Below are 27,802 nucleotides of genomic sequence, written 5' to 3'. Positions count from 1 at the left end.
CACGCTGACTGCACGGTCAGTGTTTAAAGGAAATAAGGCAATGTTTGGTAAATCTCTTCTATAGCAACAAGACAGTTTTCATCAAGTTTGTGAAATGTAATTTTATTAATAGAAGGGCATGTCTTACCAGACAAACTGTCCCAAAATAAATAAAGTTTCAGCATCATTAAGAGCACACAAACACACAATTTTACAGGATACAATACAAAGTCAATTTTGATGATGTTCTTACTTGCATTTACTAAAAATCTGAGAGAGACTGTGATCAATCTCTAAATAATGATCCTGCATAAAGAGAAAAGTACAGCACAGTTATTTCATAGAAGGTTTTGGAGTGACAGTTTGAGAAGACTCTGCTTTAAAAGATATTAAGATATATCACAAATCAAATCACACTCTCTGTTGACATTACAGCATGGAATTGTACTTAATCAAAAATAAAAGAAAAGTGGCTGAAGAAGGCTGTATACTTTCTTTTCCAACATAACACTAATTTCTATTTTTGGCATGAATTAATAACCTTTTCCATTAGTAGGAAAACGTGCTCTGCAAACTCTCGGAGGGCACCACGGCCACCATAGCTTTTGCAAATATATCCAACAGCCTTCTGGGCAGCGGCACAGGCATCAGCAGGAACACCACTGAGGCCCGCTTTCTTCAAGCACTCCTCATCAGACACTTCATTTCCTATCAAGTTAAAGAAACACTGGTTGAATATTTAAAGAGAGAAGGAATTTTCTTCCTAAATAATGCAAACAGCAATCAGTAAGTGATTCTGGCAACTTCAGACACTGTATATTAGAATACTACAGATTAGATGGAACAAAAATAAAAGCATTTCTAAGTATAATAAATACTTAAGGGTTTTTCCTAAGTAATTCATAATAAACACTTATCAATTAGAGGAGAATGGAGTATACTTTCTGCTTGCCATGCATATTACAATTACTAGAAATCTAATATAAACTATAATTATTTAAACTTTTTATTAAGGAAAATTTCAAACATGCAAGAATCCCAAATTTATGTAATTATTAATGTTTTGCATTATTTATCAATATTCTTGTCCATTCCCTGCCCCCCAAGTCTTTTGGAGGAAAGGGAGAAGAAGGAATTCCCAGAAAACATACTTTACCCATAAACTTTGCCATCTGTCTATAATACATATATTTTTAAGAAACTGACATAATATCATCCAACCAACAAAATCAACACTAATTCCTTAATATCATCTAATAACCTAGTACATGCTCAAATATCCTCAACTGTCTCAAAATTGTCTATAAATCAACTATAAAAAGTTGATTTATTTGAATCAGAAACCAAAAAAGGTCCACATAGTGCATTTTGTTGCTATACATATTAAGCCTCTAACAGTTCTCTCTGATTTGTATGCTGCTTGTTGAAAAATTACCATCACATTGACATAACTACATCCTTTCTCTCCCTGCCTTGCTTATTAGTTTCTCCACCTCCCCCTCTTATTTTATTTTTTTGGTAGGATGAATTTCAGAAGCTCCCAGGATCTAACATTCACCATTCTGCATATAACTATTACTATAATATAGACTAAATACTACTAATAAATGTTGGTTAAGAGTGTTTGTTTTAAATCTGTTCTACATTTATCGACTGAAATTTTTTCTTTTATTATTAAATGTATTGAAATTTGAATTGTTTTCAAGAAAGATGATAAAAATTAAAGTATTTCTTTGCATAACCCACCCCTGAAACTAAACTTTATTAAATTTTATTTATAAAAGTGTTTATTAGAACTAATAAATGAATTCAGTAAAGTTGCAGGATACAAAATTAATACATAGAAGTCTATTGTGTTTCTATATATACTAATAATGAACTCTCAGAATGAGAAATTAAGGAAACAATCCCATTTAGTATTTCATCAAAAAGAATAAAATACCGAGGAATAAATCTAAGGAAGTAAAAGACCTGCACTCAGAAAACTCTTTAAGACACTGACAAAACAAACTGAAGATGACAGAAACAGATGGAAAGATATACTGTGCTCATGGATGAGAAGAATTAATGTTGTTAAAATGATCATAACTACACCAAAGGCAATCTACAGATTCAATGCAATCCCTCTACCAGAATACCAAAGGCATTTTTCGCAGAACTAGAATAAAACTAAAATTTTTATGGAAACAAAAGACCCCAAATAGACAAAACAATCTTGAGAAAGAAGAACAGAGCTGAAGGAATCATGTTCCCTGTTTTCAAAAGCTATACTCATTAAAGCAGTATGTTAAGAGATTAATCGTAAGAGTTCTCATCGCAGGGAAAACATATTTTTATTATCTCATATGTATCTATATGAGATGATGGATATTCACTAAATTTACTGTGATAATCACTGCATGATGTATGTAAGTTAAGTCACTGTGCTGTAGACCTTAAACTTATACAGTGCTGTAAGTCAGTTATATCTCAATAAAATTGGAAGAAAAAAAGTGTCAACATTTTAAAGGAATACAATTTTATACATTTATGTAACTGACAAAAAATACTGCTCTGATTTTTAAAATAAAAATTTGGAGTTTATTCTCTATTTTCTTGATTTTCTAACCTCTACTTTTTATACTTTTTTCCTTATGTGATATAAGTAATGCATATTCTTGGTAGAAACTTTAAAAAAAAATAAACGAAGGCAAAAAAAATCAAAATTAGGCTAATTATTATTATTTATGGATAATCACTGTACTTTGGCATATATATTTTACAGTTTTACTTATATAAATGATATACACTTATTACTAAATGCATACACTATTTTAAGGATTTTATATTATCTTCAATTTCTTTCCCAATAGCCTTATGAAGTTTGATTTGTGTTTATACTGTAAGTAGGAAAACTAAGGCTTAGAGAAGCTGCTTAAGGTTGCACAGGTAATAGTAAGTACAGCTGGGAGTTGTTATATGTTCCATTAAAATTGTTTTCGCCTTACAAAAATTGGATCATTTTCTATCAAAGGTTCTATAGTATTTTTCTCCACTGAATCTTCACATGTGATTCAAAGGCTATTCCTGAAGTCCCCGGATCACGTGCTCCCAAAGCATCCCTGTGCTGCTTCTTTTGAGGCCCATATTGTCCTTGTAAATATTTATCTCATACACGGTTTATAGTTATTATGTATTTTAATAACTTTTCATTACTGATATTCAAAAATGTTGAATCATTAGACTGTAAACCCTGTATGCAATAAGTCCCAGCAACCAGTTCCAAGCATGCATAGAGGAGACACCTGATACATATACTTGCTTAATGCTAAAGTGAAAAACTTGTGACATGTGACCATGTCAAGGAATACATATTACAGCATTGTTTTTAATGGTTGCATAAATCTATTTTTGCAGGATATTTAGGTGGGTTCTTTTTTTCCCTCCATTATTGGCATATTTGTTCAATTTCTTTCCTGGAAATGGAATCTGGGGAGTCAAATCTATGTACATTTTAATAATAGCAAAATATATTCAGAATGTACTTCCTATATATCAGAACTCTTCAATCCATTATTATGGCTGAATAGGAGGACACCAACCAAGATATGCCACTTCTTTCCAGCACAGGCCCATTTCTTTTCTCCATTCATCTACAACTGCAAGCTTGTCTGGTACACTGACTTCCATTTTGCAATCCAGTTTTAAGGAAGAGAGAGTCTGCTTTGAACAGGCCCTTTCTGAGATTAACCTCACCTTAAGAAAAAAAAAAAAGGGCAAAATGAGAAAACAGAAATCTCTCATAATAACACCTTTTAAATAATACAAATCACAAGTGAGTAGTCTGAAGGACTAATTAAAGTAAAATCAACTAATTTATTTTAAAATGATGAAGCTTTAACACATTTGATTGCTAGTAGTCCAATAAAGGCAAAAGACTGTTTTCTACAGTGGAAAGGATTCTATCTACAGGTAAAAAATAAAATATACATTGTCTGATAACAATCTAAGATTCTCCAATAATTCAATTTATTCAGAGGAAAGTCTAACTTGTCTCTCATGCTGCTCAGAAACACGTATTTAAGATTTCTAGTGAATTCTAAGAAATCATCTTAAACTTCATTTTTGAAAATACACATAAGTATTGTTATTTTGAATTAAAATTTTCAATCATAAGAATAAGCTACATTTAAAAAATCCACCTGAGATTTGCTTTTCTCCAAATGCTGACACCTATTTTCTATGAAATCTTTCTGGTTGCAAAATCCTATCGGAAATACTAGATAGCACCTACTATCATACTCATTAAATAAATAAGAAATATTATTTATTGATAGACAAATTACTAATTCTGCTTATCTCAAAGTAAATAGCACAATTTTCTAGGCATGTGAAAGCTAAATTTCAGATATTTTAATTGATAATACTAAAAACGTAAATCTGTTATTTCCCTCACGTGTTCCTTGACCTTAAATCACAATCTTAAAAAGCATTGCTATGTTCAGGGGGCACATACCTCAATACCACTTTTCTTTAATAAACTTATCCCAATAGCATCTTTTACATCGTAAGATATTATTTCTTTTTGGTCTCCTGATACATAAATGTGGCCATTGGTTAGACATCCATCAATATTGCAAACGAAAAGTTTTATCTCCTTCAGCTTCTCTTTGCCAAAATAGCCAAATCTAAAAGAAACCAAAATAGACTTTTGAATTTTAGTGTGATACTAATCTCTCATCTGGCTAACACCAGTAAACTTGATAACCCGTTTCCATTTAATTACTCAAACATTACCTTTCCAAGTAACCTCACATACACACTTCAACTTACAGTGCAAGGATTTTAAGTGTGGTCTAACCAGATTATGTGCTTCTCAAGTTACTGAATAAGCCACCTATAGGCATATTTTATGTATATGTCTTCCTCACATAAGCAAAATAATTACAAAAGATCCTAAGATTGGAGGATCAAAAATCAGTTGTCCACAAGTGAATTTAAATGTATCTACTAAAAATCATTCATTGTGGTCTAGTGCAAAGGCTATACAATCTTGTTTTCACCTTAAAACTCTTTGTTCTGCAATAGGCCAGTCAATGTCCACATCTATGTCCACACTGTGCTCGGCTCGCATCTCGTAGTACGCCATTTTCCCACCCTAAAGATAGCACAGGTGCCATGAGGACTGTTGTCAACATGCATTCACACATATCAAAAAGTTTATTACAATACAGAACAATGAATCCACTTCTATAGTACTAAGAAAAATGAATAAGCCAGTAATACCAGACATACAACAAATATTTTTTTTTGGAGGGGAGAGCTTATTGTTTTCCATATATTCAAACCACATAAAACAAACAACCTTGACATTTTTCAAATTCTATTTACACAGTGCAAGTTCCCATTTTTCTTTAAATAGATTTTAAAGACTGAAACAGAGTAGAAATAATATGCATCCTCCAGTATTCTGACCACAAGGAATTTTCTGGGAATCCCTAAATGTATCCCCTTTGTTCTGGTAGTCTCTCCCATCATCATCCAAAAGCAGTAGTATAAATGTTTTTGGAACTTCTGTTCCTATTTGCAATAGGGGTAAGATTGGGGAGGAAAAGGAACTGTAGTATCTACTGTACAGAACTGCCTTAGATCCCTGAGCTACAGATGGGAGTGGACAATAATTGTCTGGGTCACATGTGGGCAAAGGTAGGAACAGTGTCATGATCCTGGGGTATGGGGCAAGAGGAGTGAGGCCTTTCCTGATTGTAATCATTTGAAGGTCAATATCAATCACTAGAAATTTTCATATTTCAGAATTGTCAGTCTCTTTACAAATCTTGTTACAATGAGAAACCTACTTTTCTCCACACTTTAGGAAAGGGTCAAATCACATTCCCCCTTAGCAAAGAGCTTATGGAGGGTGGTATCTATAGATGTCAAATCTAATTTTCCTGAATACTCAAACTTAACTGAACAGCCTACTGACCAGAAGATTGGAAAAATTCCCTCCCCTTAGAGAATGAGTCACATTAGAATTTTTACTATAAAGAATGGAGCTCGGGGGTTCTTAAGTGCTATTTTTTGAGTAACATAGGACCTGAATCCAAATCCTAACAGTGCCATTCACAACTTGTTTTTGCTTTGAGCCAATTGCTTCATTTTTCAGAGCTGCTATTTCCTCCTCTGAAACAGAACTAGGAACATCCATTTTATTCCGTTATATAAGATAACCTATGTAGTATTTCATATAGTCCTGGGTCCATAGTAAATGCTGAATAAAGAATAGCTATAACCAAAATGAACAAATAGTATATGATGTAACGTAACCACACAGGCTCTAAAGATGAGAGAGACATCCAACTCCCTTATTGTAAAATGAGAGCATTAAGACTCAGAACAGATAAAATGATATATTCAAGGTTAAATTAGTTATAGAGATTTTACTACAATATATTCCAGTTTTCCTGATGCCCAGGTTGGTGCTCTTTCACCTCTGCTATACTGTTGTGGTTTTTGTCTCTTTTCAAAGTAATAAAGGTTATTCAACTGTACAACCACAACTTGACAGTAATACAACTATGGATTAAAAACAGAGTTTTGAATGAAATAATATGAATACCAGGACACATATAGAACATTCAATACTTGTTTCATTTCTTATCTTAATGTTGCAACTGTAGCAGAGTCCTTCCCATGTTCACTGAATGAACCCCAAAGATCATTTTGGGGTAAGTGTGCAGGATAAATGCCTCAGATGATAAATCTTGTCAGTTACTGCTTTTCCCCTAGGGGTTAATACTTTCCTTTATGTGCCATACTTCTTTCTTAGAACTCAAAGTATATAGATAAAAGGGTTTGAAAGGTTTTTGCAAAATGAGGGCACAGACCTGTAAGTAACCCATCTCTATCAAATGTCTTTTAGCAAAATAAAACGAGCCATTTTCATATAATTCTCCATCCCAGTCTTGTCGACGAGGTCGTTTAGCTGGATTCAAATTCAGAGGCTCAGTCATTTCACGAACTAAAAGCAAAAAGCTACAGTAAGTCCCAGGTGCTTTGAACACTGAAAATGTTCATTCAGTAATTTTTTTAAAAAGCAAATAAAAATGAACTCAGAAGGTAGAATATTTCTGTATCTAAATAAACAATTTAAAAGATTTTTTAAAGAAACAAAACCTCTAATAATTCTGATGATTTATCTTTGCTTTTCAATAACAATAATAAGAGAAAAATAAGGTATCTTACAGAGAAATTCTGAGCAATTAAAGTTTTAAACTATTTATAGAAATATAATGCTTTGGGAGGACATAAAGGCAACCTTAAAATAGTTTCAAAAGAACTGAATTTGTTATAAAGTACCCATAGTTCAGTATTTGAGCCCTTTAAATCTACTTGCTCACTATGAGCTTCTATAGAAATACAATGTATGTGTTATTTATCTAATGTGGTTGAGAAATTACTCTCATGGAATTATTACAGAAAAATGAATACTTCCCCACTAAATTATTGAAACTTTAATATTGATAGAACTGCTTACATAATGTATGATACATTCTTACTAGTAGTTAAAAAAATACTAATATAAAATATACATAACAATAAATAAATAATGTTTACTTATTATTATTGTTGGTAATAATGAAGGCTGAGCAATACCAACATTAATGATTATAACATGATATAATAAATGAAGCCTTCAGTATTGGTATATAGGAATTCCCTTGGCTTTCCACTAAATTTTTGCCAAATTTGTGTTTGTGTATGGATACTTTTTGAACTTTTTTAACTTTAGTCACATATCATATAAAGCTCAATATTCAGTTTAACACTGGGCTTCCTTGATTTGTTCAAAAATGTGTTTTACAAGCTTTAATCCTTCCTATATCTTATTTCTGATATTTAGTGAATAAGTTCAAAATATTATATATATAAAACTTAACGTAGAACTTGCTACAGAGAAGACACTCAATAAATGCCTATTGAATGAAATCAATAAATTTAGTCATTGATATACTGCATTGATTTTGACAGCATTCATATTTAGAGGCTGAAAAATCATCATTTTCTGTCTATAACTTTATCTTCTTATCTTAATTGCTCTTTTGTGGACCTTCTCCATTTTCACTGCATCTTCCCCTCTCCTTTAAGTCAAACATAGGTTAGAGACCAGCTTTCCTACATTCAACACATGTCAGGGCATTGAAGAGTAATCACACTGCCTTTCTTCAAGTATGTTACATTTACCTATTTGTTGGTGATTCTATTCTTTATTACAGATTTTGCTACTTCATCTGGCTAGAAATCAGGCTCTAGCTAAACGTTATGGAACTCTTTTTGCACAAGAAGTTACAAATTTTGGGAAGCAATTCCACAAATTCATTCTTGAGGTTCTCCAAAACTTTTTGGTGGAAGATTTCTATTCCCACAATTCTGTGATTTATACGGAATTTATCAAACAAGTCTAGAACAACATAAAAGTATTTGCTCTAGAAAAATGACATGTCTTCCTCAAAATACAAATAGAGGGTTAAAATAATCCTTTGTAAAAAGTAATTTGGTAGAGAATTAATTTGGTCTCATTGTTTTGCCTCAATAATCACAAGATTTAGAACACATTATAAATGTTATTACCTACTAGAGTTAAGAATCCCATGTTCTATTTTACTGCTCCCTTTTTACTCTCCCCACTCCTAAAGAATATTTACATATGAAAAATTAATTCTCCATAAAATGAGCTAAAATAAAGATTGATACAACAGATTACCTCCTTTCTGAATTTCACCCCATCGAAACTGATGGCGTCTCACAACAGAGAAAACAGAATCATATCCTTCTTCTCGAATCATTTCTGCAACTTTCTGAAGATCAGTAGGATGTAAACACGGAGAAGTAGCTTGAATATTTCCTACAATGTCAACCTCTTAAAAAGACAAAACAAATGAAAAGAACATCAAAATAAAGTTCTTTGCAAGCAAGTAATACTAAGATCTAAATTCAAATGTTAAAACAAGTCTTGTGAAATGATAGGCAAGTTGGAAATTATGTAAAATTTTGAATAAACTATTAGTCAAACTCATACCATTGTGATAATTAAGAAATTCTATGATGGCATCTAGTGAGGTAGAACTGTCTTTTGAAGCTTCAGAACTTCTTCGATGAACTTGTGCACCAAATTGTTTGGCCACATTCTCAATTTCATCATGGTCTGTTGAAACCCAAACACTGTACAGATATTAAAAAATAAAAAGCCAAATCACTAAAAAAAAAATCATTAAAGATAAAAAGGAGCTCTGCAACCCCAAAAATACAGCTTACATAATGTCAGAATAGTTTTTGTACCAGCAAAATAATGTTACAGATAGAAATTAATATAAAATTTAAAGAAAAATAAAGTATTTTCTATGTAAACCACATTTTAAAATGTCTGAATCAAAAATGTGGTCCTAGATGTAATATTTATATTTACATATATAAATATTTATATTATATATAACATTATTTATATACATATTATTTACATAGCCCTAGATATAGTTTTATAAAGTTAGAAAAAAATGATAATTGGTATTTTTGAAGCTACTGGTATATTAAAGACACTAGTAACACGAGAAGTTCAAATCTAAAGAAAATAAAGAAGATACTGCTTCTCATTCCCCATCAAAATCCAAAATATTGTGTATTTAATATACTTGCTAAGAAAAAAATGGATTTGGCTTAGCCAAAGCACAACACTCAAAGAGTTTCAAGCTTAGTAGAGACTAAATGCCCAAAACAATCAGACAAGCCAACTCTTTTTTTTTTTTTGGCCAACTAACAATGGGTATATAAATATCTGAACATAGAATCAAGTGGGTAAAGCCACCGATAACAATTAAAGATGTGGAGAACATGACTTGATTGGCTCAGGAGAGCTTAGTTGAACAGCTCTATTAACCACAGCTTACAGAGTTGACCATTTGGACTTTATAAGACGACGACTAAGAGTAAAATATAAAACATTATTTGGGGGCGTGTACTAGTCTGTACTGAATTGTTTCCTTGACCTTTACAAATCCCCACTGCTAGAAACAGAAGATGCGAGTATTACTCTAGCCACAATGTTTTTATAGTGACATTACACAAAGAAATCTGAATGACTTCTTTGGTATATGCGTTGACCCTTGAACAACACTGGTTTGAACTGTGTGAATGTTTTTCAGTAAATGTACTGGAAAAATTTTAGAAGGTCTGCTAAAATTTGAAAAAAATCGCAAACTGTGTAGCCTAGTAATATTGGAAAAAATAAGAAAAAGTTAGGTGGGACTTCCCTGGCGGTCCAGTGGTTACGACTCCGTGCTTCCAATGCAGGGGGTGTGGTTTCGATCCCTGCTTGGGGAACTAAGATCGCACATGCTGCGAGGCATGGCCAAAAAATAAACAACAACGACGTAATTAAACCAGCCAAGATGACTAAGTATAATACCACAAAAACGCAAAAAAAAAAAAAAAAAAAAAGGTATGCCATGAACGCATAAAACATATGTAGATAACAGTCTATCCTTACATAGATATGAGTGATATTTAATATAAAGTTAATAATGTTTTACTTTTCTGTTTTTTAACTCTGCCCATCATCACAGGTAAGTGGTTTTTTTAAAAAATGGAACAATGTTTCTGACACTGTATTATGAATATGACTGTAATACTGTATGCCATAAAAATTTTATAATGATTCATTCATTAGTGTATAGGCTAGGCTACTGTGAAGCAATCATACTGATTACAACAGGCTACCATAAAGCAATCACACTGTTGCTTCTTTGTTATCAATGCCCGAATCATTATACCTGTAAATAAATATGAATTTCTTTTTCACATTATCTTTTCATCTTTGATGTTCAGTGTTAGTAATATGTGTAACATCTACAGTTTTGTATCATATGACAATATTGATACTGACAGGTGATTCATCTTGTAAACAAAGTAAACTTATGATATAGTGCAGTACTGTAAATGTATTTTGTCTTCCTTATGATTTTCTTTTCTCTAGCTTACTTTATTGTAATATACTATACAATACATATATATTATAAAATGTGTTAATAATAAAAAATAAATAAAACATAAACAAAATAAAACATAAAACTAAATAAAACATGTGTTTCAGATATAGAAAACTCATGGTTACTCATGGGGAGAGGGAAAGGGGGAGGGCCAATATAGGGGTAGGGGAAAAAAAAGGGTTATTATGGGATTACATAGAATCATGTGTGAAACTTTTGAAAATTGTAAAGCACTAAGGAATTTAAAGAATCTTTCAATTAAAAAAATCAATTAAATTTTAAAAACATAATGTGTTTATGTTACTGGTAAGGCTTTAGTGAACAGTAGGCTATTAGTAGTTAAGTGTTGGTGAATCAAAAGCTAATCTGGGATTTTTGACTGCCCGGGGTGGGGAGTTGACACCCCTGACCCCACATTGTTCAAGGGTCAACTCTATTTCTTTTACCCCTTTCATTCAGTATCTACTGAATGAATGAGAACCTGCATGTTTCAAACGTCTATGCTCAATTGTCAAGAGTGAAAAGAGAGAAACTAAAGAAAAATTTCTAACATCTCTGGCTTTCATTTATGAATTTAATTTCATTTATTGCCTTTACTATTGGCAGATGATTTAATAGAGATAAAGTCAATAAACCCCCATAGTGCCCCCAATTTGTTTTTCAGAGGAAACCTAGTAAACAAGATGAGCCATTGGCTAGGAGTCAAGTGTGTCATACCTACTCATGTCATTCTGCGCAAGGCACAACATAGGAGCCCTCATTTTCCTCCATCTCAAAATCTGAAATAATTTTGGGATAAGTTTTTCACTGGAAAGTGTCACAAAGTTATATAACAAAGTGAAGTACCAACAAAAATGTAGTGAATTTTTTAAAGAGAGGATAAAAGGAGGGTGGTGATGGTAACAGTAAAAAAGTAAACAGTAAAAGGAAGAGATGAGTCTTTTGACATCTGGTTTCCATCACTAATTGAAATAAATTACTGAAGCCATTTACTTTATCATCCTGATCTTTACTGGAATAAACATTCAACACCTCAGGATTCAGTGATCTTTTGGAAATGCTAAACAGTAAATAAGAAATAACAGAGGTTGGGAAGAGGTTTGCCTGTGTTTCATCTTTCCTCCCTTTTATTATTCATTTATTCATTCATTCATGAAATGATTCCTGACTGCCTATTCTGTTTCAGGCCCTACTCTGGACACTGGGATATATAATCCATTTTCTTGAGAAACTCTCAGCGGATTGGTAGAGACAGCGAGAGGTAAGGAAGCAATAACTAATCTTTCTACAATGCTTTACTTTTTACAAGGTATTTTTATAGTGCCTGCTGCATAACAGGTGCTCAATTTGTTGAATGAATGAAACAGTAGATGGTTAAGAGCATGGACTCTGAAGGAAGGGCTTCAAATCCCGGCTCTACCACAAGCTAGCTTTATGACTCTAGGTCAAATCTCCCTAAGCCTCAATTTTCAGTAAAACGGAGGTAATAATAGTAGTAATTACCTAATATGATTGTTATGAGAATTCAACATAAACCACAATACAGAATAAACGTTTATTAAGTGTTAGCTATTGAAAATAATAAAATAGGAATGGCAATAAAGGAACAGCTACACAGTCTCATCCTCACACTGACTCTGTTGGAAGGAAAACTGAAGTTTTGCTTTCAGACCTTCAAAGGTCCAAATGTCTAATTTGTATGTATTATGTAAGGCAATGGCATTATGAATATGAAAACAGCATCTTATAGGTACACTTAAAATACAATGATCATCATTTATTAGAAGGACTAAGTCAGTCAATCATTCTCCCTTGGTTTAGGGGCATCAGATGAGGCAGGGCAAAAGAGAAAGAATGAGCAAATGAACAAACAGGGCTAATAAAATTTAAAATCAAGTATAAAGTAAATGTCAAAGTTCAACGCCAATGGCTTTAAATTTAAAATCAAGTATAAAGTAAATGTCAAAGTTCAACGTCAATGGCTTTAAATTTAAAATCAAGTATAAAGTAAATGTCAAAGTTCAATGTCAATGGCTTTAAATTTAAAATCAAGTATAAAGTAAATGTCAGAGTTCAACGTCAATGGCTTTAGCCTCAGATGAAGTCATACTACATCTAACAGGATGAACAGGAGTATCAACCATGATCCCTACGACAGAAACTTCAAATCATAAGCTGCCATTTCAAGGACAACATAGCATGGCCTTTCATTAATCATAAATCCACACCCTAGAAATGAAACCAAAACTTATGTTTATCTTTCACGTTAGGCAACATTTTAAAAAATCAATTTACTCTGAGATTCACTTACACAGCACTCAACCACTGTTGAAACCAAGCTCTTAAAAACTCAGCTCAAACAATAGCTTTTTACTAAATGAAAATATTATCTCAGCATCTTTCTTGACTGTTAACTCTCCAAGTTAGTGTGCAAAGTTAGCAACCTTGAAAGTATTGTTAGCTTTGATTCTAAGCCGGCCAGAAACTCAATTAAGTCAAAATGATTTTGAACAAAATAATCTCCAGGCCCGAAAAACACAAATCAGGCAAGCTACGGTTTTCCCCAGTTCCTTCATAGGGTACATATTTGTTGAAGGAGGCAGAAGGGGAGAAGCAGGAAGGCTGCTCCAAACTGACTGCAGCTTCAGAATAAGTCAATTAAATTCAAATCTACCCCTTCTGGGTGGTAAATTAGAACTCAAAGGGCAGAGAGGGATGTATAACTGCAAGCTTTCTAAATTAACTGTTTTAAGAGGGCATCCAGGGGCTATCTGCCAGAAGAACATAGGTAAATTCTCCCAGCAGCACTGAGCATGCATTTTCAGGGGCTGGGATCATCCTAAGAACAAGGCCTTAAGCTGCTAGAAACCATGACAGAGTTTGGTTGAACACAGACGTTTGGATGGAGTTGTTTGTTATGTGTGGGAAGTTCTGCCGTTCTCAGCAAAACTACCCCCATACCATAAGGGGAGAGCCTATCTAGAGGAATCAAGAAATAGAGGATTATGGTGACCAAGTGCACTATCCCTTTACTTTCTTTTTCTTAAAAATATGTATTATCACCTGGTACAGTATACACTGTTTATATATTAACTGTCTTCTCCCTATAATAATGCAAGCTCCACCAACCTAGGGATGGACCCTACTCCTATAACCCTTGGTTAAGGACACATAACAGTGCCTGTCACATAGTAGGTAGTCAATAAATGTTTGCTGAATGAATGAATCATTTTTGCCCTTGAATCTGTATCTCAAACAAGCCCTACCTTTTTTTGTTTAGCCAGTTTGAAAGGGGTTTCTAGACATATGCAACTGGAGTTGTGAATGCATTCTGTTCTCAATCTATTATGAATGTGATATTCCTCTCTAGTTTGTCACAAAAATAGGATTTTACTACATCACTACTAACTGGATGCACCTTCTCTCGGTCCTTTTTTTTTCCCCCAGTGTGTACCCTTTGTAAGGAGGTAAAAATGTCCAAAAGTCTGGGAGCTTAACACGGAAAGAACCATGTCACACACATCTTGCTGTTCCCTTGGATGTGTATGGCAGAAATTAGGGTTCAGTGTTTACTGAACTGAACCAAATCCCCCAGTCTTTCTTTATCACTCCTTTGCACACTTCCTGTTACATTACTGTTATATTCTGTGTGCCAGCTCTTATTTACCTTGCACCACCCAGGACTTCCTTTGGATAAAAACATTAAGAAAATTAGTAAATTTATACTTTTTTGGTACCTCCTTTGTAAACAAGAACAGTTAAGTGAAAATCATTTATCCATATATTAATGTAGGTAATTAATATGCTCCAAAAACAGCCATCTCTTTAAAAACCAAAACCCAAACATCAAAAAGGTGAAAATAATTCTTTCCACGGTAACAAATTCAAGCATAATTAGGTTGAAATTACCATGTGTAAGTTCATTCTTGGCACAGAATTCTATCTCCCTTCTTTTATGAATGACATAAGCTTGTAACTCCTGGCCAGTACGGCATATGGCCATGTCTCTAAATGATGCACAATTAAAACTGTCCTTAGGACAAACGAGGTTCCAAAGGTATGATCAAACCATTTATAAGCATTTCATCAAACAGTCCAGCGGTGCGGTTTTCCACTCTCGCACCTACATACAAATGTGGGGAGCTGTCTAGATTGTGCTGACTCACAGGCAGATAGCTTAGAGTATTTTCCAAAGGTCAGGAAAGGATCTCCAAGCTGAGCTTGAAATGAGAAAAGCCTTGACAGCCCACTCCATTCATGAACCCGATGCCTCCTTAATCGAACAGCACCAGGTGGGTATCAGACGCCGGGCAACAGGGGAAAGCCAACGGCCACTGCCTAAAGGAGTTCACAGATTATCGCAGACGTTTCACAAGGGTGGACTCCTTTCCTTTACCCTGCGAGGTCAACCCGGGCAGCGCAGACAGTAGAGAAGAGGAAATCTCCCCCTTTACGGATGTTATTCTCAAGGGCGGAGACAGGAGCGGTCCCAAGTTCATGGCTACTAGCAGCTACGGAACAAGGAAGAAGCTGGAGCCCCTCCTCCCCCGGCTGCCAGCCGGGGCCCAGACACCCCGGATCTTGCACACCCCTTCCGGGGGCGATTGCCCCCCGGAGCCCCTGCCCCTCCGGCGGCCCGGCTCCCCCTCACGACCCCCGCCCAGGCCGCACCGCCCACTCTCGCACATGCGCACCTCTGGAAGACCCCCGAGTCCAGGGCCGCACGCAGGACCCAGCCAATGAGCGGGACCCCCGCCAGGTGCTTAATGTTCTTCAGGGGGATGCCCTTGCTGCCGCCGCGGGCCAGGATTAGGGCCGCCAGGTGCGGGGGCTTCTCCACACCTCGGCCCTGGCCCCCGCGGGAGTTGCGCTGCAGCTTTGGCGGCCGACCCCGGGAGGGCCGGCCCCGCGGGTTGGAGACGGAGGTGGCGGCCCCCTTCTCCACCGAGTCCATCTTCCTCCCACGTCTTCTCCCCAGCTTCTCCACATCCGGGAGCTCTTGTCTCGCCACCTCAGCTCGGCGCCGCCCGACCTCCCCGCCCGACCGCTAGCGGGGGTGGCTGTTCCCGGCCCCGCCCACCGCCACGTCCCCGCGCCCTCGCCGGGCACGCCGGGAATTGTAGTCCGCGGGTCGCTCGCAGGGTCCCGGAGGCCCTGTAGGCTCTGCCCGGACGACCCCCAAGTCCAAGCCCGGCACGGAAAGGCCAGAAATGCCTTGAAGGAAGTGTAGCTTCTAGGGGGCTTGATATTGTATGGAGATTAATAAAATAGGCAACACAGGTTACCGATCTTCTGCTGAAGAACTTCTCCATTTAGGAATTGTGGTGGGTTTTCCACGGCACACCCTGGTGCACCCGAACACTAATCAATTTTATATTTTAAAATTTATATTTTAAACGTCCGTCTTTCTGCTATGCTTCTGACTCATTGTTTCCAAGAGATGACCTCATTCGAATGTCCTCCAAGCACCTTAAATTCAACATTTTAAAAACAACCCTCCCAGAGCAACCCTGTATTTTTGGTAACCATGTGAGGAGAAGCTCAAACTGCTTCTACCTCTGCATTTTCTTTTTCTTTCTTTTTTTTTTTTTAAATTGAGGTGTAACTGACATATAACATGTTAGTTTCAGGTGTACAGTGTAATGATTCAATATTTGTATGTATTGGGAAATGATCACCACAATAGGTTTAGTTAACCTTTCAACATATCTGTCTGCCTTTTCTATCAAATATCACCATCCGTCTGGTGGAAAAACTTGGAAGTCAACCTTGTCTATTCCCTTCTAAGTGTAGTAGACACCTGTTAGTTTTCTTGTTTTTGGACTTCTGAAAACCTTTTCCTTTCAGCAATTGTCACCTCTCTTACCTGGTTTGCGTTTCACGCAAATCCTCAGCAGTGTAGCAGTGGGTGTGTGACCCAAGCTGATCTATCTAAGTACCTCAGCTTCCTGAACGCAGTTGTGGTGTAGGAACAGGCATATGACCAAGCAGAGCCTCTTGGCATCCTCTCCAGAGACTCTGGGAAAGAAAGGATCTTTTTCTTGCTGAATATTTGGGTGCTAAGGACCCTGTAAACCTGAATCCTGAGGGCAGGTTGAGGGAAGGGGGGTGGTGGGAGTTTCTGTTCTGAAATTGGCTGGGAGGCTGATGTTCACACAGAAGAAAACAGGGCCAAGACATGCAGGGAGAAGAGAGAAAGAGCCCCGATGGCATCACTGAAACCTCTTAATCCAGCCAAGAGGTTCTAAGGTGTGCGCGTGCGCCCACACACACGCACACACATGCATACATATATCTCTGTTTGGGGGTGGTTTTTTAGGAAGGAATCTCCTACCTAGCATGCATTTTGTTTTTTTACCACTTTTGCAAGCCTGTATCTGGAAGTAGAGAGTCTCCTTGTCTGTCCTGGGTAAAGGCTAGTACATCCAGAACGAATGAAAGGTAGTAATACTGCCTCTTCTTCTCAAGACGTGACAGAAAGCCTTTGTGCTTCTCAGGTCTTGGCTCTTTCTGAAGGAGACAGAGTAAGCCTTTCGTGTTTTGGGTCCTGGACAGGCACTGGAAACTTCACGTCTCATCTGTTTGCCTGTGAAGCAGCTCAGCCCTTACTGGGACTGGTTCTGGGAGAAGGTGCTGAATGTGGGGTAGTGTGGCTGTAAACAGACATCAGTGCTGTGCCTGAGGAAGGTGGGCAGACCCCAAGAACCATCCCAGCACTCCAGGCCAAGTGACCACTTTGCCCCCAACATACTGGCTCATTGACTGGGACCTTCACAGTTATTTTGCTTGAGAGAGAGCAACACTGATTTTTTGGTAACCATGTAAGGAGGACATCTAGTGCTTCTTACACACCAAAACTTCTTTTCTCCTTTCCACACCAATAACAATCTTAGTTCCCACTAATAAGATAGTTACCATTCTCCACAGTAATTCCCTAGGGGCCCACAAACCCTAGTGGGCCACTGACATCTGAATAGTTTAACTTCTCTGGCACTGGTGTCCTCCAAGCTGGGGACACAGCAAGTGGCACCACTGTTGCTTATCAAAGGAGATTATAGCAATTTGCTTAAAAGCTGTGAGACTATGGACTCCTCCAGGAGAGGGACTGTTCCTTCTTTGTAATCACATCCAGAACAATATGTGGGTCACAGTATCTGCTTAGTAAACGGCAGTGAACTACGTCTGATGTTACTTTTCCAGTCTCTGCCCACACATACTTTTTTCCTTTTTTTTTTTTCACTCTCCAACATTACCATAAACTCATTTATTTAAAAGAAACTGTACGTCCATATCCTGGCTGAATCGGGCATTCATATTATGTGTTAAATGCCCAGGAATAGCAAAAAATTAAACCAACTCCATACAAAGCAACTATAAGAACACAAAAACAGAACAAACAAACCAAAAATCATACTTTTAGCTGATGAAAACTCTCTCCGCCAAACGAACCACAAAGTGGTATACTGCCACGCATACTTTTTTATATGGTTGCAGTCTTACAATAATAAAGCATCTTGTATTCTTTGTATTTTTACAGTACAGTTTTGGTTAGACTTGACAACTGGCTGGTCCCAGTCCTGAGAAAGAAAGAGAGAGAGGCAGGGGAAAGGTTAGAAAAAGTGGAAGGTGATTCATCTAATTCAATATATGACACATGGAAGTTTGATAATTTTTTTTCAATGAAATTAGAATATACTCATTTAATATATTTTTCTTCTGTGTGGTCAATGGGCATAAAGTTTCCGGTAAACAAGATGGATAATCTCTAGAGATTTGCTGTACAACATTGTACCTATCGTCAACAATAATGTATTGCACACTTAAAATTTAAGATGGCAGATCTCATGTTACATATTCATATCACAGTAAATAAAATTTTGAAGAAAAGAGAGAGACAATAACTGTGCCAGGAAGAGGAAATGTTAGCTTGTCTTTGGGTTACTCTGAAGGAGTTAAAAATACACTGCTCTCAAAACAAATATTCAGACTCATCCTTCCTTTAAAGATGCGTGTGAAGTATTGCTGCCAAAGAATAATTCATTTGTATTCATAGTGAGAGAATACATCTTTGTATGACATCTTATTTTATGATTCTGTATATGAACACACTCAATACACAGAGGAGTCCTTTCATTGATTTGCTCGCATTTATTGCATTCCACAAGCCAGGCCTTGTGTGACACTTCAGGAAAGCCAAAGCAAGATGGCCTAGACCCAGAGCTTAGCATTCTGATGGGGAGACAGGCAAACCTCAGTAGAGTGTCGTTTGTGCTTTGATAGAAATGTGTGTTCTGGGGTGGGCAAGAATGGGGGAGAAGTATTTAGGTTAGACTGAGATTTTTGTTGGCTGAGATGACTCTTGCAATACTGTTCAAGTACAAGAATCTTCTCTGCTGAGGGAACAACCTTGGGGAAGGCACAGAAGAATGAAATAGCTTTCCAAAGAGAAACTGGGAAACTTGAAGTCGGTCACTATAATTGGAGCATATGATACTAGTGGGTTCGTGGCAAAAGATGAGAATAGAGGGGAACATGTGGGCCAGATTACAGCACATAAAGGTATTAGGAGCCAAGCCTTGTCAAGGAAGTTATAAAGAGCAGGGATAGGGCACAATTCACTTCATTCTTTCAGCAAATCATTATCGCATGACTACTGTGTGTTAGGTACTTTGCTGGCCCCTGGAAATACATCGAAGGTACTAGAAAGTGCTCAATTTCTGGATGTATCTTAGAAGTATAGCTAATAGGATTTGCTGACAAGCCAGATGAGGGGTGTGAGAGAAAGAGGGAGATAGAGTGGTGGCAGAATCTTTGGCCTGACCATTATAATTTTTTAATGATGGTGACTCTCACCAACAAGAGGGTAGGATTGAAGCTATACCAACATGTGAATCTAAGGATCAGTCAGTCTCTGGTGATGCAAGAATCCCAGCTCTGGAGAAAACCCCCTTTCCTTGAGTATTTCTGGGAGTTCTCAAGGGTGTCTTACATGTGCCCATGAAAATGAAAGTCCTGGCTGCAACTTATAGTGGCTGCAGTTGCTAGAGCACCACAGACCTATTTCTCTCTCTGGAGCTAAGCTAAGATTTTCTTATTGGTTTTTTAACACATAGATTTTTACTGAGCTGTAAGTACTACATATATTTTTTACTGATTTGTAAGTACTATATATATATGTATATACATATTTACTGAGTTGTAAGTACTGTATATATGTATATACATATGTATATGTGTATGTATATATATATACATATATACACACACACACAATTCTGTATTCTTTTTTTGTTGTTTGTATCATTATAAAGTCTTTAAACTTACTGGTAAAAGTTGTTTAAAATTACTTTCAATGCATAGACCATACTTTATTCAGCAATTCCTTATTACTGAACATTTGTACGTAAGGTAATAATCCCTAATAAGTTTGTGTATAAATTTGTAATGATGAAGGCGATGGTTCCTGAAACAGATTTCTATAAATGAAATTACCCGAATAAAATTTAGTGATTATCTTCCTTTGAATCCAAATTAAGATTCAGTGCTATCTGGCTATGTTGGCAACGGTTACTAGTCACGTATAAGTTATCTCTTGCCACATAATAAATTACCCTAAAACTTAGCAGCTTAAACCAACAGACATTTCCATCTCACAGTTTCTGAGGGGCAGAGAGGCATTTAGAGGAGCGATTCTGGCTCAGGGTTTCTCATGTGGTTTCAGTCAAGCTCTCAAGTGGGGGCCATGATCACCTCAGGGTCTGACCGAGTTAGAGAATCCACTTCTAAGGTGGCTCATCCACCTGGCTGTTGGCAGGTCTCAGTTCCTTGCTGGCTGTTTGTGTGTGCAGAAGCTTCCCTCAGCTCCTTGCCCCATGGGCCTTTCCACGAGGCAGCTCACAGTATATAGCAAGCTGCACCCCCCGAGCAATGATTCAAGAGAGAATGGAAGAGCAACCAAGATGGAAGCCACAGTATCTTTTAAAGACCCAGTCTCCCCAAAATTGTTTTTAATTTAAAATTTTTTAAAAATGAAAAATAAGTTAGAAAACCCCCAAATCCCCAAAACACACAAAATATAAAGACCCAGTCTCCAAAGTCACACACTGTCACTTTTGTTTCGTTCTATTTGTTTCAAGTGAGTCACTAAGTCCAGCTCACTCTCAAGGGAAGAGAAATTGGCTTTACTTTTGAAGGGGAGAGTGTCAAAGAATTTATGGACATATTTTAAAAATCACCATAACCTAGGAGTTGGGCCTCTTTCCTCCCTTCCCTTCCTTTCTTTTTTTATCAGCTTTAGAAGGAAGGAGGAGGTCTATCCTGACCCCAGATTCCTGGGAAGTATCCCCAGGAGACTAGATTAATAATCTAGGCATTAGATAGGTAGAATTTTTTTTTTTTTTTTTTTGCAGCCCATGGCAGAGCCCACATGGCTGCCAAATCATAGGTATTCCCAGAAGGTGTGATGACAGCACCTGTGCGGGAGAAATTTCAAATGTGGCCATACCCTATTACTGGGGCATAACCCAAGATGCACATCCCTCAAGCAGAAATAATAAATGGAGTGAAAGATTCCTGATTAAGAGGACTTCCACTGCCACAAAGTTGCTAATGGTTTGGTGTTTGTGACCTTATATTTATTAAGATTTGAATTGGCATTTAATATACCTGAGATGAACAGATGAATATTTCAATCTATTTCAAGATAAATGAGTTTTTTAAAACATGGATATGTTAATAATAGGGAAATTATTCCAAAAAGCAGATTGGAAAGAATCTGTAGAAAATAAACTTGAAAACTTGCATGGAACAAGTGAAGGAAGGGTTAACCTGCAGAGAAATGGTACTGTGTAAGCTCAGATAATTTGGAAGACTTGAAGGACTCCCTGGATCCTTATTTAGAAGGAGAAGGAAAGGGACGTGCCTTAGAACCACTGAGCTCAGAGCCAGTCTGGCCTCCAGCTATTTCAGACTTTGAACTCCATGGGAGGTTTTGATAAGAGCCAGGCCTGAAGGTGGGGGAGTTGCTCGTGGTATTAAAAACATCTGATAAGGACTGTCTGCAATTAGAGAACTTCTGGATGAAATATCAGTTCTTTACGGACAAACACAACCATTGTTCTGTGACAGGTTTGGGAGACTGAAAGGTGGAGGGAAGCAGGTAAACTGTAACTGCCAGGGGAGCCAGCCTCTGTTACTGAGGATGCCAAGGAAGAGTCAGGAAGACACCAAGACTTTGTGTTCCATAAAACTGTGGAAGCAACCCCTCAAAGACAAGATGAAAGGTCAACAAAATCAGAGAAGATTCTGCCTAGCCCTCAAAGGAGAATGTTTCTGGAACAATACTCTGCAACGTGGTGAATGAAAAATGCCCACCACTATGTTGATGTTAATGGAGAATGATCACTTTCTAGAAGGATGTATTCATAATTGTAGCTAACCTTTCCTGAGAACTTGGTGCCGTGCAGACTGCTGAGTCTTCACGTGTATTATCTCATTTCATTTTCATGACAACTCTAACCCTTAACACCATCCCCAATGGTAGATAAGAAGACGGAGCCCCACCTGGCTCTTTAAGGAACTTTAACTCCTGTTCAAAATCCCACAGCTGGCAAGTGATCAAGGTGAGATTCAAACGCAAAGTCTCGAACTCTAGAATCTGGGTTCTGAACCCTTAGGCTATGAGCACCCGTCTTGAATGATTTAGTAGTTATATTTTGATTTGATGAGGCGAGGAAAGAACAGAGAGAACACCCAGATTCAGAATAAGTAGGATCTGGTAACATATGTTTCTGTAGTGTGCTCAGTCCTCTGGTACAAATGGAGATCTTGGCCAAGATGGTGGAAGAGCTATGGAAACGGTGAGACCTTAGGAGCGAGCAGTGCTGATATCATCAGGTGCCCTCATAAACTACTTCCCCAAAAGGGGGCAAATAGAGAATTCCACTGTTCACTTGTATAGAGGCCTTAAGGCTGTTAAAGGGTAGGAAGGAGGCATCCCAAAAAAGAGCCACCTAGCAAGTAGAGACACAAGGGTGTCACCTTGATCAGAGGATAAGAAGGGTGGATCATCTGATCAGATCTTTGTCCCCAGATACTGTCTTGAGCAGAAGACAGTTCCTAGACCCAGGTCACACAGTGCCAAATAAACAGGGCCCAGCGTGAAGCTCCAGCCCCATTCTTGAAGGAGTCTGTGGTGGGGAAAAGGAGGCTGTGGATAGAGGTGAGTAATCTACAGAGGATGTCACAAAGTTGCCCCGTGTCCTGATCACATGCACTGCTCCTTTTAAGCATTTGAGAGTCTGTGACCCGGGCAGGAAGCCAGAAGTACCAGAGTACCCCAGTTAACATGCTGCCCATTCATCCAACTGCCACAATGTTATGCAAAGAAGATCTTTGCATGGGGTTGAAAGAGGACAAAGTTTGTCTCCTACGCATGCCTTGTACTCAACTGTCTATGTGTTCAGATTTTCCTTTTATCACATTTTAGTTGATTTACCTTGAAAAATAACTTAGCCTCTATGAGTCTGAATTTTCTCATCTGTCTCATAATGACCACATATTCAGGTTTAGCACAGTGAATAGCATACCATATAAGGGTCCAATAAATGGAGTTATTGAAATATTTATGTATTAGAGGAAGAAATGTTAGTTTATGAATGGGCACAATGTTTCATATTTTATCAGAAGATAACTGAGCCTTTTATTTTTTAATGCCTTGAGAGGCTCTTTGGGTAGCAAAGGTAAAATTTGGGGTGGAAGAGTGGAGAGCATGGCCTGGATATGATGGATTTAGAGCATTCTAAAGATGTTGTCTGTGCTATGCTGTGCTGTAAACACATTCTGTGCCTTCCTGTCTTCAGCTGGAGTTGGCTTCCCGCACAGCCTCTGTCAAGGCTCAGGGTAAAGGTTAGGGGAGTGCAGTCCTTAAAGCAGGAGAGAATGCCCAAGAGATGAGATGTAGAGTGGGATTGAGAATGCAGCAAAAGCAAGAAATCAGAAGAAGGGATGATCAGATGCAAATGAAATTATTTACAAAACAGAAATGGACCCACAGACATAGACAACAAACTTATGGTTACCAAAGAGGAAAGGGCTGGGGGAGGGATAAATTAGGAAGTTGGGATTAACATATACACACTACTATATATAAAATAGAAAACAAGCAAGGGCCTACTGTATAGCACAGGGAACTATACTCAATATTTTGTAATAACCTATAAGAGAAGAGAATCTGAAAAGGAATATATATATAATCTGAATCACTGTGCTGTACACCTGAAACTAACATAACATTGCAAATCAACTATACTTCAAAAAAAAGAAGAAGAAGAAGTAGAGATGAGAAGGAAAAATGGAAGACTCCCAGGAGCCTGCAGAGAAGCACAGAGGGATAATTGCTATCCAGCTCTATGCAGTATGGGAGTATGAGCCAATTTTATTGAACTCTTGAAGTACAAGGAATTTGAGACTTGTGAACAAGCGATACTTCACTTGATCTCAGCCAAAAGGCCAAGAAGCAGCAAGTGATAGTCGTGTTACAATTATTACTAGTTTGATTCCGAACTTAATCATCTAGGTGAATGGTTGGCAAAAATGGAGATGGGTCTTAAAGGGCTCAATTATCTTTTATGTTTTTTGAAGGAGGGTAAAGGTGGCTGCTCTGCAAAGATGTGCAAATCCTACTCCCCAGATCCTGTGAACATGCTACACGGTAAAAGGGGACTTGCAGGTGCAACTAAGTTAAGAATTTTGAAATGAGGAGATTATCTTGGATTATTCAGGTGGTGCCAATGCAACCAGGAGAGTCCTTACAAGAGGAAGACAGGCATGTCAGAGTCAGAGTGAGAAGTTGTAAGGATAGAAGCCGAAGTCAGAGAGGAGAAAAGATGCTTCATTGCCGTCTTTGAAGACCAAGGGTCTGTGAGCCAAGGAAAACAGACAGCCTCTTGAACCTGGAAAAGACAAGACAAGGGTTCTCCCCTAGAGCTTTCAGAAGGACTGAAGACCTCCAGATGCCTTGACTTTATCCCAGTGAAACTGATTTTGGACTCCTGACCTCTAGAACTGTAAGATAATAAGTCAATTGTTTTCAGGCACTAAATTTGAAGTCGTTTATTGCAGTACCCAAAGGAAACTAATACAGAGGAGGAGATTTGACTATTTGGGCAAGAGTGGAAAAGTAGAGGACAGCGTAGTGGTCTGTCCTCTGCCAGGCCCTCTGGGTTGGAAGGAAGAGTTATAGGTACAAAATGAAGGAGCTGTCCTCGTGGAGAGTTTGAGGGATGAGGGCGGAAGCAGCAATGCTTAGGGCTCTGGGTGAGACGGTATGACACAGCAGGGAAAGTGTGGCCTAGCACTGTTCTTAGGCGGAGAGGCTTCTAGTGGATTTGTTAGGGGCTATTCTGGGCAGAGAAGAAAGCTTCAGAGTCCATGATGGGAGGCGGTGTAGGGGCTGGGTGAGACAGTGCCAGGAGAACCAGCAGTGTCACTGATGGGTTAGGACTTGTTTGGAGAAATATTAGATATCCCTGAAGACTCCTCAAAAGACTTGAGGGAACACTGATGGAAGGATGAGCTGTTAGGTCAGTAGGGAAAGCCAGACAGTTTGAATTACTATCATTTCTGTTACTTCAGCTATACAGCCTGGAGAAACTTGGACAACAGCAGTTTTAGGAATCCTAATACATGTAGTCCAGTTGCTTTCCAGGATTTATCTATACTGCTCCCAGGGATGAAAGTAAGGCTTGTGCTTGAAGCGGTGAAATGCTTTCAGAGACCACAAAATTAAAGGTCGCTGACCACTAGATGGCCCCATTTCCATGGACTGGAGAATTTGTTCAGTGACCTCTGACCCCAAGGGCTTGAAACACATTAAAATGATTTGCCTGTTCAGTAACTTGGGTACTTTTTTTTTTTTTGGTTTACAGAGTTGTATTAATACAGAAGCTTCTTTCTTCACTCTCCTTTTTTACTTACAAATGTTCTGTCACCTGCACCAACGAACATGGCCTTCTTACCTATGAAATCAAATACCTCTGTGTTACCCAGTAGACTTGAGATGTGGACAAGAAAAGGGGAATGGCACTGAAATTCGTTTTTTTTTTTTTAAGATTTAGTTTCTTTTTCCTTTTGATGGGAGGACAGACTACACAAGGACTTAACTCAGTTATTCACTTTATATGTTGTGGGCAGCACAACATTCATGAGCCATCCATCTCTGCACCCAGCAAACATTTGCTGAGGGCGTATTCTGAGCAGAATCAATTTCCTAAGCATCGCGGTGGGTTATATAACTTTAAAAAACCCACAGGGCTCCAACTGTAGAAAACCTTAACATTTTATGGAGGAGAACAGAGAGGTAAATTATTAAATATCACATATGGGGAATAAAGTATATAATATAAAGTATCTTCTATCTTCATGCATTCAGTCATCATGTTCATGCATTTATTTTCACACGTAATACCTTGCCACTTCCTTTCACCAGTATTTATAATATTATTATACTAGGAAAATGTGTTTGAGTTCTAACAGTTGAAGAAAAATGAGATCTTGAAACAGCCCTTTTAAACTCAGCATTCATATCTTCAAACATAAAGAGGAATGACAAGTATCTATAAGATCGATCTGAAATACATTGGAAAGTCCAGGAAATGGGGAAAACAGAGAATTTTACAGTATTCTCTTAAAGCCCAACAAAAAATATTTGGAAATAAAAGTTTCTGTAGCAAGATACTATTTTGAAAATACTGGAAATATTTGAAAATTACTGACATGTTTTAGTTGATTGTCCTTACCACGTTTGGGCAGAGGATGTTTTGTTTCCTAAATTCAGGTGTTGATATTTGAGATGTCTTCAATTCATTATTTTCTATTATGGTTGGTCTGTGAGATGCCCCTCTCTCATTTTTTCCCCATTCACTCTCTCCCTCCTTCTCACAGACACTTATTCTAATATGTTTCATATGTGTCCGTGGCTATGTATGCAAGTGTAAATGTAGCTTTCCTTTGCATATGTATTTTATTTTATTTTCACACCTTTATTGGAGTATAATTGCTTTACAATGTTGTGTTAGTTTCTGCTATGCAACAAGGTGAATCAGCTATATGTATACGTATATCTCCATATCCCCTCCCTCTTGAGCCTCCCTTCCACACTCCCTATAACATCCCTCTAGGTCGTCACAAAGCACAGAGCTGATCTCCCTGTGCTATGCAGCAGCTTCCCACTAGCTATCCATTTTACATTTGGTAGTGTATATATGTCCATGCTACTCTCTCACTTCATCCCAGCTTCCCCTTCCCGCTCCAGGCCCTCAAGTCGGTTCTCTACATCTGTGTCTTTCTTCCTGCCCTGCCACTAGGTTCATCAGTACCACTTTTTAAAATTCCATATATATGCATTAGCATATGGTGTTTGCTTTTCTCTTTCTGACTTTTTTCACTCTGTATGACAGATTCTAGGTCCATCCACCTCGGCACTCTTTATGGCTGAGTAATATTCCATTGTATATATGTGCCACATCTTCTTTATCCATTCATCTATTGATGGACATTTAGGTTGCTTCCATGTCCTGGCTATTGTAAGTAGGGCTGCAGTGAATATTGTGGTACATGTCTCTTTTTGAATTATGGTTTTCGCAGGGTATATGACCAGTAGTGGGATTGCTGGGTCATATGGTAGTTCTATTTTTAGTTCTTTAAGGAAGCTCCATACTGTTCTCCATGGTGGCTGTATCAATTTACATTCCCACCAACAGTGCAAGAGGGTTCCCTTTTCACCACGCCCTCTCCAGCATTTA

At 37.6% G+C, this 27,802-nt stretch overlaps 1 protein-coding gene and 1 long non-coding RNA gene across 2 annotated transcripts in view; one reads left to right on the top strand and one right to left on the bottom strand.

Annotated features, from left to right (window-relative positions):
• The window catches only part of LOC137201711 (uncharacterized), a 127,552-nt gene that overhangs the window by 39,064 nt on the left and 60,686 nt on the right, over nucleotides 1-27,802 (top strand). Inside the window, exon 2 of the long non-coding RNA XR_010932287.1 lies at nucleotides 12,187-12,261. This is a non-coding gene — a long non-coding RNA (uncharacterized lncRNA). The remainder of the gene's footprint in view (nucleotides 1-12,186; nucleotides 12,262-27,802) is intronic.
• Nucleotides 87-16,057, bottom strand: CMAS (cytidine monophosphate N-acetylneuraminic acid synthetase). The gene is made up of 8 exons (XM_067695885.1): nucleotides 15,695-16,057; nucleotides 9,038-9,180; nucleotides 8,723-8,878; nucleotides 6,846-6,979; nucleotides 5,022-5,116; nucleotides 4,475-4,646; nucleotides 3,561-3,714; nucleotides 87-687 (listed from the first exon to the last, which is right to left on the bottom strand). Exons 1-8 carry the CDS (start codon nucleotides 15,952-15,954, stop codon nucleotides 497-499), a joined length of 1,305 nt encoding a protein of 434 aa, XP_067551986.1. The 5' UTR covers nucleotides 15,955-16,057; the 3' UTR covers nucleotides 87-496.

Source organism: Pseudorca crassidens, chromosome 11 (genome assembly GCF_039906515.1).
Source record: "Pseudorca crassidens isolate mPseCra1 chromosome 11, mPseCra1.hap1, whole genome shotgun sequence".
Lineage (NCBI taxonomy): Eukaryota > Metazoa > Chordata > Mammalia > Artiodactyla > Delphinidae > Pseudorca > Pseudorca crassidens.
Note: the sequence above shows the minus strand (reverse complement) of the source record. Positions and strands in the feature narration are given on the sequence as shown.

Bases quoted from the DNA above. Each gene is read 5' to 3' on its own strand.
- CMAS (XM_067695885.1), bottom strand. From the start codon at position 15,954: ATGGACTCGGTGGAGAAGGGGGCCGCCACCTCCGTCTCCAACCCGCGG. The intron at 4,647-5,021 runs GTGAAAACAAGA...GGTTTCTTTTAG, and splicing joins GCAGAACAAAGAGTTTTAAG to ATTTGGCTATTTTGGCAAAG. The intron at 3,715-4,474 runs GTATGTGCCCCC...TTTTTTCTTAAG, and splicing joins TAAAGAAAAGTGGTATTGAG to GTGAGGTTAATCTCAGAAAG.